The sequence below is a fragment of the Parambassis ranga genome, chromosome 19 (genome assembly GCF_900634625.1).
Source record: "Parambassis ranga chromosome 19, fParRan2.1, whole genome shotgun sequence".
NCBI lineage: Eukaryota > Metazoa > Chordata > Actinopteri > Ambassidae > Parambassis > Parambassis ranga.
Genome location: NC_041039.1, coordinates 3,170,564 through 3,182,903, shown reverse-complemented (window position 1 = coordinate 3,182,903; position 12,340 = coordinate 3,170,564). Strand labels below are relative to the sequence as shown.

At 39.2% G+C, this 12,340-nt stretch overlaps 1 protein-coding gene across 1 annotated transcript in view; it reads left to right on the top strand.

Moving 5' to 3' along the window:
- Window positions 1-12,340, top strand: part of ryr2a (ryanodine receptor 2a (cardiac)) — a 102,699-nt gene that overhangs the window by 87,727 nt on the left and 2,632 nt on the right. Inside the window, exons 92-112 of the mRNA XM_028429930.1 lie at window positions 1,032-1,113; window positions 1,242-1,400; window positions 1,538-1,692; window positions 1,826-2,041; window positions 2,181-2,453; window positions 2,556-2,762; window positions 2,856-3,161; window positions 3,631-3,698; window positions 5,111-5,252; window positions 5,403-5,489; window positions 6,486-6,752; window positions 6,851-6,981; window positions 7,296-7,338; window positions 7,697-7,830; window positions 8,156-8,237; window positions 8,345-8,491; window positions 9,010-9,144; window positions 10,530-10,686; window positions 10,817-10,881; window positions 11,113-11,213; window positions 11,740-11,791. Of these exons, the coding sequence (XP_028285731.1) occupies window positions 1,032-1,113; window positions 1,242-1,400; window positions 1,538-1,692; window positions 1,826-2,041; window positions 2,181-2,453; window positions 2,556-2,762; window positions 2,856-3,161; window positions 3,631-3,698; window positions 5,111-5,252; window positions 5,403-5,489; window positions 6,486-6,752; window positions 6,851-6,981; window positions 7,296-7,338; window positions 7,697-7,830; window positions 8,156-8,237; window positions 8,345-8,491; window positions 9,010-9,144; window positions 10,530-10,686; window positions 10,817-10,881; window positions 11,113-11,213; window positions 11,740-11,791 (3,009 nt within the window). The remainder of the gene's footprint in view (window positions 1-1,031; window positions 1,114-1,241; window positions 1,401-1,537; window positions 1,693-1,825; window positions 2,042-2,180; window positions 2,454-2,555; window positions 2,763-2,855; window positions 3,162-3,630; window positions 3,699-5,110; window positions 5,253-5,402; window positions 5,490-6,485; window positions 6,753-6,850; window positions 6,982-7,295; window positions 7,339-7,696; window positions 7,831-8,155; window positions 8,238-8,344; window positions 8,492-9,009; window positions 9,145-10,529; window positions 10,687-10,816; window positions 10,882-11,112; window positions 11,214-11,739; window positions 11,792-12,340) is intronic.

Genomic DNA, 12,340 nt, shown 5'->3' with positions numbered 1-12,340 from the left:
TCCAGATCGTCGCCGTAACAGACTTGAGTGGGCAAATGCTCACATTCGATGGCGTCTAGCACGTTGGAGAGGTGTTCTCTTCACGGATGAATCTCGGTTTACATTGTTCAGGGCAGATGGCAGACAGTGTGTGTGGCGTCGTGTGGGTGAGCGCTTTGCTGATGTCAATGTTGTGGATCGAGTGGCCCATGGTGGTGGTGGGGTCATGGTATGGGCAGGCATCTGTTATGGATGAAGAACACAGGTGCATTTTATTGATGGCATTTTGAATGCACAGAGATACCGTGATGAGATCCTGAGGCCCATTGTTGTGCCATACATCCATGAACATCACCTCATGTTTCAGCAAGATAATGCACGGCCCCATGTTGCAAGGATCTGTACACAATTCTTGGAAGCTGAAAATGTCCCAGTTCTTGCATGGCCAGCATACTCACCGGACATGTCACCCATTGAACATGTTTGGGATGTGCTTGACCGGCGTATACGACAGCGTGCACCAATTCCCACTAATATCCAGCAACTTCGCACAGCCATTGAAGAGGAGTGGACCAACATTCCACAGGCCACAATAGACAATCTGATAAACTCTATGCGAAGAAGATGTGTTGCACTGCATGAGGCAAATGGTGGTCACACCAGATACTGACTGGTTCTGAGTCCCCAGACCGCCAATAAAGCAGAAACAAAATGCACATTTCAGGGTGGCCTTTTATTGTGGGCAGTTTAAGGTACACCTGTGCACTAATCATGATGTCAGATCAGCATCTTGATGTGGCACACCTGTGAGGTAGTATGGATTATCTCAGCAAAGCAGAAGTGCTCACTATCACACATTTAGACAGATTTGTGAACAATGTTTGAGAGGAATGGTAATATTGTGTATCTGGAATGAAGTTTAGATCTTCAAGTCCATCTCATGAAACATGGGAGCAAAAACAAAAGTGTTGCGTTTATATTTTTGTTGAGTGTACATTGTAGATTTAAAGGAAATTTGTTGAAACATCCTTATTTTCCTTTTAATTAAAAAGGACTCCAGTCAGATTGAGTTACTGAAGGAACTTATGGATCTGCAGAAAGACATGGTGGTCATGCTGCTGTCTATGCTTGAAGGTAGGTCTTCTCTCATGAACACATCTATACTATAGAGTAAAGCACGAATGACATACTGATGAAAACACACAGTCATGCATTATTGTACAAATGTTTTATCATCAGCAAGTGTGTTGTTATTGTGGCAGGTAATGTTGTAAATGGGACTATTGGGAAGCAGATGGTTGACATGTTGGTAGAGTCCTCCAACAATGTGGAGATGATCCTCAAGTTCTTTGACATGTTCCTCAAACTGAAAGACTTGACGTCCTCTGATGCTTTTAAGGAATATGACCCTGATGGAAAAGGCAAGCATCTGAAAATATACTTTTTACTATATTTGCCATCTAAGAGGTATTTGTATTGATACTGACAATTTATGTGATTTTCATGACAAGAGCTGCAGCTGATTTATTTTTTAATTTATTTGTTAATAAATTGACAGGTGTCATTTCCAAGAGAGATTTTCAGAAGGCTATGGAGAGCTACAAACATTACACCCAGTCTGAGACAGACTTCCTGCTTTCCTGCGCTGAGACTGATGAGAACGAACTCTTGGACTATGAGGAATTTGTGGAGCGCTTTCACGAGCCAGCCAAGGTAAATGTAACGTTTGTCTTTTTTTTTGTGTACAGCTCCATGAGAAGTGCTCCTTTAATGATATCTACATTTTTTTTTCTTTATATTACTTTATATTAAAATTATTAATAATAACTGAACTGTGATTTCAAAGGACATAGGGTTCAATGTGGCAGTTTTGCTGACCAACCTGTCGGAGCACATGCCTCATGACTGCCGGCTGCAGACCTTCTTAGAGCTGGCGGAGAGTGTCCTCAGTTACTTCCAACCATACCTTGGCCGGATTGAGATAATGGGCAGTGCTAAGCGCATTGAAAGGGTCTACTTTGAAATCAGTGAGTCAAGTCGGACACAGTGGGAAAAACCTCAGGTAAAGCTAATATAAGCTAAAGGTATATATATATATAAGCTAAAGGTATATACTGTATATATTGTCACTTCAAAGAGACATTACTTAGATTGGTTTGTGTTATAGGAACAACAAACCCCTTTTTTTACCTTCTACCCAGGTCAAAGAATCAAAGCGTCAGTTCATCTTTGATGTGGTGAATGAAGGAGGAGAAAAAGAGAAGATGGAGCTGTTTGTAAATTTCTGCGAGGACACCATCTTTGAAATGCAGCTTGCAGCTCAAATGTCTGATGCTGGCGAGCGGTCAGCAGTGAAAGAGGAGAGTGAGCGAGAAAAACCTGACGAGGAAAAGCCCGACATGGGCTTCTTCTCTGTTGACACTGTCCGTGTCGCACTACTAGCATTGCGGTGCAATGTCGTGCTTCTAATAAAGGTTGGAGCACTGAAGCCAGTGCAGAAAGAGTTAAACATTGATTAACAATGTTGGCTCCACTCAATATCATGGGAAAAAAAATGCTTTTCTCTCTGTTCTTAGGTGCTGTCCATGAAAAGCTTGAAGAAGCAGATGAAGAAGATAAAGAACATGACAGTAAAGGACATGGTAACCACGCTGGTCTCCTTCTACTGGTCAGTGTTACTGGGTTTTCTTCATGTGGCGTTCAGTGTGACTCGAGGATTTTGCAGAATCTTCTACAACACTTTTATGGGAGGAAATCTGGTGGAGGGGGCCAAGACCATAAAGGTTTTGGGACATCATTTTATTAGAAATAAACATTGTGTCCACAGATCAAGTAAGTAACTTTTCCCTTAATACCTAAACTCCCTCCAATCCCAGGTCTCAGAGCTGCTGGCCAACATGCCTGACCCGACCCCGGATGAGCTGCGGGGAATAGGAGATGACAGAGATAAGAAATCAATGGACCACAGTTCCCCAACAGAGGACCTGGCTGACTTGGCAGTGAACACTAGTGAAACCGAGCTGCTGTCAGATATTTTTGGCCTGGATTTAAGAAGGGAGGGAGGCCAGTACAAGATTACCCCCCATAACCCCAGTGCCAGCCTTACTGAACTACTCAACTCCCCAGTTCCCTCCCCGACTTCACCTAGAGGACCCCAAATGGAACTTAGACAGAGGTGTCAGGTAAATAACTTTGTTGAACAAATCTTTTTTTAAAAATCCTAATTTCCTTTTTTCCTTTGTTTTCCAAAACGTGTTATGTAATTGAAAATAAAGGTCTCATTAATAGCATAGCATCAGCCATGCTTTATGTAACTCCATAGCATGTATGCTGAAAAAACAACAACAAAAAGTGCACTTTGCAATCATCAGATTTTGATCTTCAAGATTTTATGATTGCAGTTCGATTTGATCGATCAAATTCCAATAAACTAATAGAAAAGTGTTTATTTTGCCCCATATAATGAACACGAATGTGAATGGGAACTTACACTCTAGTAAGTTTAATCACAGCCTGGCATTTTTCTCCAGGGGTCTGGTATGTAAGAACTTTAATGATCATTGTTGATAAACACAAATGAACCTATTAAATTTATTTTTTAAGTTATAACTCCCTCTTCAACAAAAAAATTAAATCATTTTTCTGTTTTAGTCAAAAACTTCCTCAGATGAGAAGGAATCGACACCAGAGACTGAATGTGATCCTGAGAAAACATACAAGTAAGTACTTACTGGGATGCACAAATCTTAAGTTTGACCCTGCTAACGCAAGTCCTTGAACTGTTTACTGTGGTCACAACCAACAAAGTATTAGTACTTTAGCAGCAGCATAGTCAGGCCTGACTGCCCCAGAGTCACATACAGATGCACAGGATGGTCCACTGATTAATCAAAAAGGCCATTTCACAAGGGACAGCCATTTCTGTCCCTTGTGATGTTTATTCAGTGATGCAGAACAAAATATGAATACATCCTGACAGAATATGTTGATTTCTTTCTTACAAATCTCGAATATTTCGTATCAGAGTGTCATGCATTGCTGTCTTGTGCACCAATACTGACACTATTTTAAAGTAACAATGTTATTTCTGACACATTGAATTACTTAGAAGTCAGATGCCCTCAGCCAATAATCCAATAAATTGAAAGTGTAAATAAGACACATATGAGTCAAACCATTAACACACTTAATTAACATAATAAAATACAAAATGTGGTACAAAATGGGGTTTCTTAGAATTTCTTAGAATCACATTTACAGCATAATACAAAGATACAGATTTCAGTATCATAAAACCACAACACTTGCTCACATTACACAGCAAGCAATAACTTCCATCAGTGCACCTTCCTGTTGTACAAATTTCTTGAATATACATTGTATATTTTATCATTCTTAGCTTTACAGTTGAGCTTGGCTGGACACAGCTTTAATTTTATTACTAAAAAAAGTGTTGTCCAAGTTAGCTGTTTTTATTTTCAGCCTCCTAGCTAAGCAAACAAGTCACATCAGGACCAGCAGAGCAGGACACATGAAACTTGCTTTCCTTTCTACTCCTTATTTTGACAATGCCGCTCTCACTTGTTTGTTTACATAAGACCTGTGATATTGGCTGCAGGAGTGAGAGGTGGGCGTGCGGCCACCTAAAAGAGTCTGTGCTAGCCTACCACTGTCATTGCAACCTTCCTTAGTGATTTACAGTTAGTCAGCCCTTGGGCCCCCTTTCTGGCCTGGGGCCCTAAGTGTTTGCCTGCCTTGCCTAGTGGCAAGCAGCACCTTATATCCTAGGTATCTAAGATTTTTTTTCCTATGCAATGTATCTCCAGCAGGAAAAAAAAGGGAAATAAACATTTGAAAAATAAGTTGGTGATATATCAGTCAATGTATGAAAAACATTTACACAACTAATGATTATACAAGTATTCATAATTAGTTCATATGTTCTCAGACCATTAAACTTAAGTTTATATAATATGAATGCACATGCTATTTTCAGTTTTTAAAAATGTATGGGTTTTTAGTGTTAATTTGACTAATTTTTTAGATAAAAATGTTAGTCCATCCATTAAAAGCACAGTGGAGTGATTGATCTCTTAGTCGTGCATACATGTGAATTATTTTGTGATTTCAGAGGTGGAGATGTAGAGAAACAACAGAAGAATGATAACATGAAGCCAAAAGTAAGAAGACATCACACCTTGAAGTCTGATGAACCTGATCTGCAAGAGTCAGCCGTTTTGAAGAATATAATAGCATACCAAAGGAAACTATTGGTACACACTTTTTATCTATCTATGTATCTATTTAGATAGATTTAGTCTGATGTAAGTGCCATGATGTGAAAAACACAGTTCCTAAGCAGCAAGTCTTTTTAGAATGGCACCCAGAATCACATCAGAACTCTTTCTCTGTCTCCCCTGCAGAGCTACTTTGCCAGAAACTTCTACAATATGAGGATGCTGGCTCTGTTTGTTGCATTTGCCATCAACTTTATCCTCCTGTTTTATAAGGTAACTGTATATCAAGGGCAGTTATGAGCAGTTAATTCCTCATTAGATAAGATTCTGCCCTGCTATGGACTGGGTTCACCCCCCCTCCCACTTTTGGGGTTACTTTTTTTTGTACAAAAACTAATATTGCATCAAACTCAATATTTTGGCTAATCTTTAACATATCCAAGACTAATAACCCAGCCCCCCAACTTTCGTTTTATGGAAAATAAGTCATTTTTGTGCAATGCAACTGGCATTTAAAGGTTTAAATTCCTCAAAATGATTTAATGTTTGGTAGTTTTTATGGCATTTGTTAGAAGCAGACATTTTTGTCCTTAATGACACAAATGGGTAGTAAATTTTAAAACTGCTGCTACACAAAACTAATAATGCACCAAACTCAATATTTTGGCTAATCTTTGACATATCCATGACAGATTTAAAAAGAATGCCTCAGCCACCCAACTTTTGTTTTATGGAAAATAACTCATTTTTTGTGTTTTCTTCATAAAAAAAATGACTGTGACATCAAGTAATCAAACTGGCATTTAAAGAGTTAAATTCCTCAAAATGATTTAACATTTGGTAGTTTTGAGCATGGCTGAAGATATTTAACATATTTATGCAGCAGAAGCAGAAAAAATATTAATCTGTTAAGTTTTTATAGCAGTTTTTTTGGAAGTGGTCATTTTTGTCCCTAATGACACAAAAGGGTAGTAATTTAAAGTGATGCCTGAGGGTTAAACTTTGTCAGTGTTATAGCTGTTTTGTTGCAGGATGTGAATTGCATCACTACAAGATTCAGACTTTCATCCTATGTCCACTGTCATATATATTGAAATAAAACTCTTCCTAGCAAGCTACTAAAACATTTTATTTCTAACAGCAGTAAACCTATATACCTATATATATATATATATAGGTATTTAAACCTATTTAAATACTTCAAATTCTGCTTGTTGCTTCCATCATCATTGTCCCTTACTTACAAAGCTTTTTAAATGTTCCCACAAGGTTTCTACATCCTCATCTGTCGGTGAAGAAAGGAAAGTGGTCTACACCAGCAGCCATTTAAACAGCAGTGTTCAGTGGGACTTACTAGATGGAGAAACAGCGGCAAAGGAGGAAGTGATGAGTGAGGCAGGGGAGCCTCTGAAGCCTGCCACAGTCCGCTTTGTCCTGGAGGAAAGCAGTGGATACATGGAGCCCATGTTAAGGATCCTGGCGGTCCTGCACACAGTCATTTCCTTCTTCTGCATCATAGGATACTACTGTCTCAAGGCAAGATGCTGAAATATGGATCTTTTTCTGATATTATCAATCTAATGATTTGATTTTGATCAAGGGAAACATGCTGTTCCTGTGTGTGGATTCTGTAGGTACCACTGGTCATCTTTAAGCGTGAGAAAGAAGTCGCCAGGAAGTTGGAATTTGATGGCCTTTACATCACAGAACAACCATCTGAGGATGACATCAAAGGGCAGTGGGACCGATTGGTAATCAATACACAGTAAGTAGTAGGGTGGAATGGTGCACAAAATCCATGGTTCAGTTTGTATCACGGTTCTGAGGTCACGATTGTCGGTTCAGTTTGGTTCAGTTCGATTTGGACAGTCTCCAGATTAATTTGGGATGACTTGAGCAGTTTGTAATAAGTTGGCACCGCCAAATGTGGCAGCTGTTAGTACCCTGTTTATACAATCTATCTATCTAATAAACCTCAGTTGATTAAATGGTCAGATGTTATTTTTGTCATTTCTAGTCCTTTGTCCTTTAGATTATTTGGAAGCTGTGAGTCATGAGGCCTTATCCTTTAACTTTCAGATCTTTCCCGAACAACTACTGGGATAAGTTTGTCAAGAGGAAGGTAAGTATCAGTGTTTGTGTTGACCAAACCTTTATTTCATACAAGCATTTATGTGCTAATGTTCTATCAATAATGGAGTACAAAAGCACAAACAAGTATACAAGAGTGTACACACACTAGATACAATATATAAAATTCTTGAGAGAGCTATGCAAATCCCTCGCTATTGGGTTGTTCCTTGTTTGGTGATTTGTGTCTTTAACTTTGCACTACTGATTTTAAACTGTGTCTTTGTTCTTTGTTTAATCATCTTTCTCTTATTTAACCAACAAGAGGGTACAGGAACATTCTTGAATTCTTGTTAAAAAACATTGTTCCACTAGAAGTTGTTTCTTCAAGATGTCCTGTTCCTCCTCAGGTCATGGATAAATATGGGGAGTTTTATGGGCATGACCGTATCAGTGAACTGCTGGGAATGGACAAGGCTGCTCTGGACTTCAGCAATGCTCATAAAAAGAAAAAGCCCAGAAGAGACAGCTCATTAACTGCTGTGTGAGTAGTATGTGTGTGTGTCTCTGTCTGTCCTTGTGTGTCTGTGTGTATTTAATAACTGATGCCCTTGGCTCTTCAGTGGACTTAAAGTTTACACAAACATGAAAGCTGACTATGATGCTGTACTTAGGAGTGACAGATGTTAGTTATGGTTACTGATTTTAGTATTGACTATTGACCAGAGTTACTTGACACTTAACAGGACAGGGTCACATCAGCATTTGAAAAGTGTGTTTTAAGAGCTAAAAAAGGTTAAATGTTTAAGCATGTTCATTACACAAATCCACTTATTTTAATGAATTAAATTGCTACTTGTTCACTGCAGGCTTTTTTTATATCTTAACAGGCTGAACTCCATTGATGTCAAGTACCAGATCTGGAAGCTTGGGGTTGTCTTTACAGACAATGTAAGTTTTTAAAAGAACCACAGGTTCAACCCTACGATAACTAACCAGAGCAACAGTCAGTAGTGCACTACTTTTACTAACCTGCCTCTCTCTTTACCTCTGCGCAGTCCTTCTTGTACCTGGCCTGGTACATGACCATGTCTATCTTGGGTCACTATAACAATTTTTTCTTTGCTGCCCATCTGCTGGACATTGCCATGGGTTTTAAGACACTGCGTACCATTCTCTCATCAGTCACACACAATGGCAAACAGGTAAACAACTACTGAATGTACGGTATGTACAGTTGCAATCAAAATGATTAAACCCACATTGCATTTTAGGTTAATTGGCAAAATTTTAAATGTTTCAAGTGTTTGTAGTATACAAATAACAAAGTACACAAGCTGGGCTTATTCAAATTAAACACAAATCAAGAGAGAGATTACTGGAACATTTATTTATTTTATGATAGTGTCAGACTTGCATAGCATCTTTTAACACCAGGTAAGATAAGATAGGCTAATCCTTTATTAGTCCCTCAGAGGGGACATTACATGAATTTATGATAAATAGATGAATATATCTTATGTTACAATAAAAGAAACTTTTTAGTTTTAGTTTTTTTTTTTACATTGTAGAGAAATATTTAAAACAGTTAAATGTTATGTCACAGTCACAAGCATTCAAGTATCAGCAAATGATAACTAAACTCAAATTAAACATTACTGCAGAAATTCTGGACACAGTGTTATACGGAGTTGGTAACTTTGTCTTTTCCTTTGTCTTCCAGCTGGTGTTAACTGTTGGCCTGTTAGCTGTGGTGGTGTACCTCTACACAGTGGTGGCATTCAACTTCTTCAGGAAGTTTTACAACAAGAGTGAAGATGGAGAACTACCAGACATGAAGTGTGATGACATGTTGACCGTGAGTATGAGGACTGTGTTGTTGAAGTGCTGTAGGCATTCTGAAAACAATTTTACCTGACAAAATTTCAGTTATGGACATTGTTTGTGAATAGCATTAATATGTTCAGACAGAGGTATAGTTTCTACTCTCTGTCTGCACAGCTCATTGCTGTTCTAGCTGATGATCAAAGCCTGCCTTATTGCCTTATTGAAACATTGTAGCATCCTGTGCAGCCTCTCAGTGAGGAGGTTCCATCTCCATTTAAGGACAGAGAGTCATGGGTTAGAGCTTTTAGTCTTGACTGTGGTTACCCTCAGGCACTGAATGCAGTGCAGCTGAGCTGCAGTAAGATTGTGTGAACTTATTTGTCCGTTTCTTTTCCAAGGATATGTTGCCTTTTCAGGAGTAGAAACAGTGTCTTGGACATTTGCAAATTAGATTTGGGAGTGTAGGCAAAAGACAGCTGTTTCATTCTTTATGCCTTTTTATGATGTTGCAGGTTTTGAGACTGTTTTGATAGTGTAGCTCTTTAGTCACATTCACATTTCAAAGAAATTCTATATATGGGCCGTATTTTGTGGGGGGGGGGTTTCTGATGGTGGCAGAGAGCATTCCGTCACCTGGAAATTCTAGGACACACACACTCTAATCCTGTGTAACCAGCCACCCATGCCATTCCATAGAGCACTTATTTTTCCTAATAAGGTGTGGAAGGTAGCTCTGCCTGGTCTGCAGTACAAGAAGGTGTAAGGCCATCAGTAGAATGGACTGATTAAGAGATGTTGATGAAGATTCTCATCATCCAGGTCATTTTCATTCAAAGTGATGATGCGAGGCAACTTGTTCCTTGTACTTGTAGAGTTTTCTTGAACAAGTTTTTCTGCTCCTCCAAGCAGCTCCATCAGTTCTAACTGTTTGGTGGGGAAACATGGTTTATATGTTGTGGAGGACCACAGTGGTTGGGTCTGTGTGAAACTCACAAACAATAGCTCTAAATGTCTCCATACTTACCTGTGTTGGTTTGACTGACTGTGTCTGGTGTGTCTAATGACTGGCTAATGACTATGAGACTACAGGGGGCAGTGATGGTGGGACTGGTTGACAGCCCATTGTTCTTGCTGGGCACATGGACTTGGAGTGAAACTTCTTAGGGATGGATGGAAGCTGCATTGTATGTGGTAGAAAGATGATGTCTGAGTCCACCACCTCTGTTAAGGGAAGGTTTTTCCAGCTTAACATAGATGGCTTCCTTTACTCCTCTTTCAAACCATCTGTCCTTTCTGTCTAAGATGTGAATATTGTTGTTCTCAAAAATGTGTCCTTTCTCAAAGAAAAGTATATTTATGTACTGTATATGACAGTTCTTCTCATCAGCTGGCCATCTTGTTGCTCTCTTTCCCCAGTGCTACATGTTTCACATGTATGTAGGTGTGCGAGCAGGTGGAGGGATTGGTGACCAGATCGAGGACCCCGCAGGTGATGAGTATGAGATATACCGGATCATCTTTGATATCACATTTTTCTTCTTCGTCATCGTAATCCTCCTGGCTATCATCCAGGGTGAGGAATTCAACATACACATACACACAGTTGACAGCTGGTGCAGTCACACCAATAAATTGTGGTAATAACTTGTTGACTCAATTAGCATGCATAGAACCATTGTGGGTGTTTGCATCTTGAATTCTAGGGTTGATCATTGATGCTTTTGGAGAGCTGAGGGACCAGCAGGAGCAAGTAAAAGAAGACATGGAGGTAAAAAAAGCCAAATCACACACACTCACACACAAACAAATGAGTTGTATACAGATGATGTGTAACTGTATGCCTGCATAAATAGAAAAACAGGTTTTGTCACAACACCATATCTTCAAGTGACCTCATTAAAGTAGATGCGACCACACTAGTGGGCCCCTGAAAGATGAAGACGGGCAGGTTAATGTTGTGTGAAATGATCTTCACTTAACACTCATGTTTGTCTTGCAGACCAAATGTTTTATCTGTGGAATAGGTAATGACTACTTTGACACAGTGCCACATGGCTTTGAAACGCACACTCTACAGGAGCACAACTTAGCCAACTACTTGTGAGTACATCTACACAAAACACACACACACAGACACCATACACAGGGTATACTAATCCATGGGCATTTTAGTTAGGCCAAGTCGTACTATTATTAAAAGATTCCCATAATCCTCCCATGATTTCAGTGGTGCTCAATGTATATATTATATTTGAGTAAAACAAGTTGGTGTTATATTAGTACTTCTACACCAAACCCTTCCTGTTCTCTGATTTGATTTTCACAGATCTACTGGTAGCTCTTTTCAGAGCAATAACTGTCAGATGTAGCCAGAAAAGTGGAGCCACACATCTGGCCAAACACATTTTGGCTTTCAAAGGAATTGACTATTTAAAGGCTTGAAAGAAATGTAAAATATTCTTAGCATGAAAATGAACCTGTGTACATTTACCTAAATAGTACTCCAGATGTTATAACCAACTTTTAAGCCATTTCTAGCCTTAGTAGGTAAAGGGTTCATGTGTAACACTGATGTAGTTCAGCTACATTATTATTTTTTTGTTGTTTGTCTCTGTATGTCTTTCAGATTCTTTGTGATGTATCTCATCAACAAAGATGAAACAGAGCACACCGGCCAGGTAAACTAACTCCCTTTCCCTTAATGATACTGTAATGTGCTTAAAAAGGCTCAACTTCCACCTCTCCCCTGATCTGTCATATCTGTACTATTGGCTGCTTGCACTGTAAAAACCTCTGTATGTTTCACGAAAAGTTCACATCCTATAACTGCTTAAAAAAAAATCAGCATTTCTTCTCACAACTTGCTGTGTTCAAATAAATTTCAGTGCTCAAAATATGGAATTTAAGCCTGAGTAAACTGCAAGTAATTGATGGATGTCCCCCACCAATTACCTTTCCCTTTCTCCTTGCTCCCTCCTTACCTACACGTACCATAATCAGCCCACTCTCTACCCTTGTTGTGCACCAGCCTGCCCTAAACACATGATATTGCTACTGCTAAACCTTTTCGGCTTGTCCTCAGCTGTCTGTTACTGGTACACCTGGGTAATGCTAAAAGTGCTTCCATGACAGCTTTGAGTACTAACTTATTGACTAGTAGTCAGGTTTGGTTGATAAACATTTGTGAAGACAGTGTTAGGTGTTTCCTTACTAATGAATGAGATATA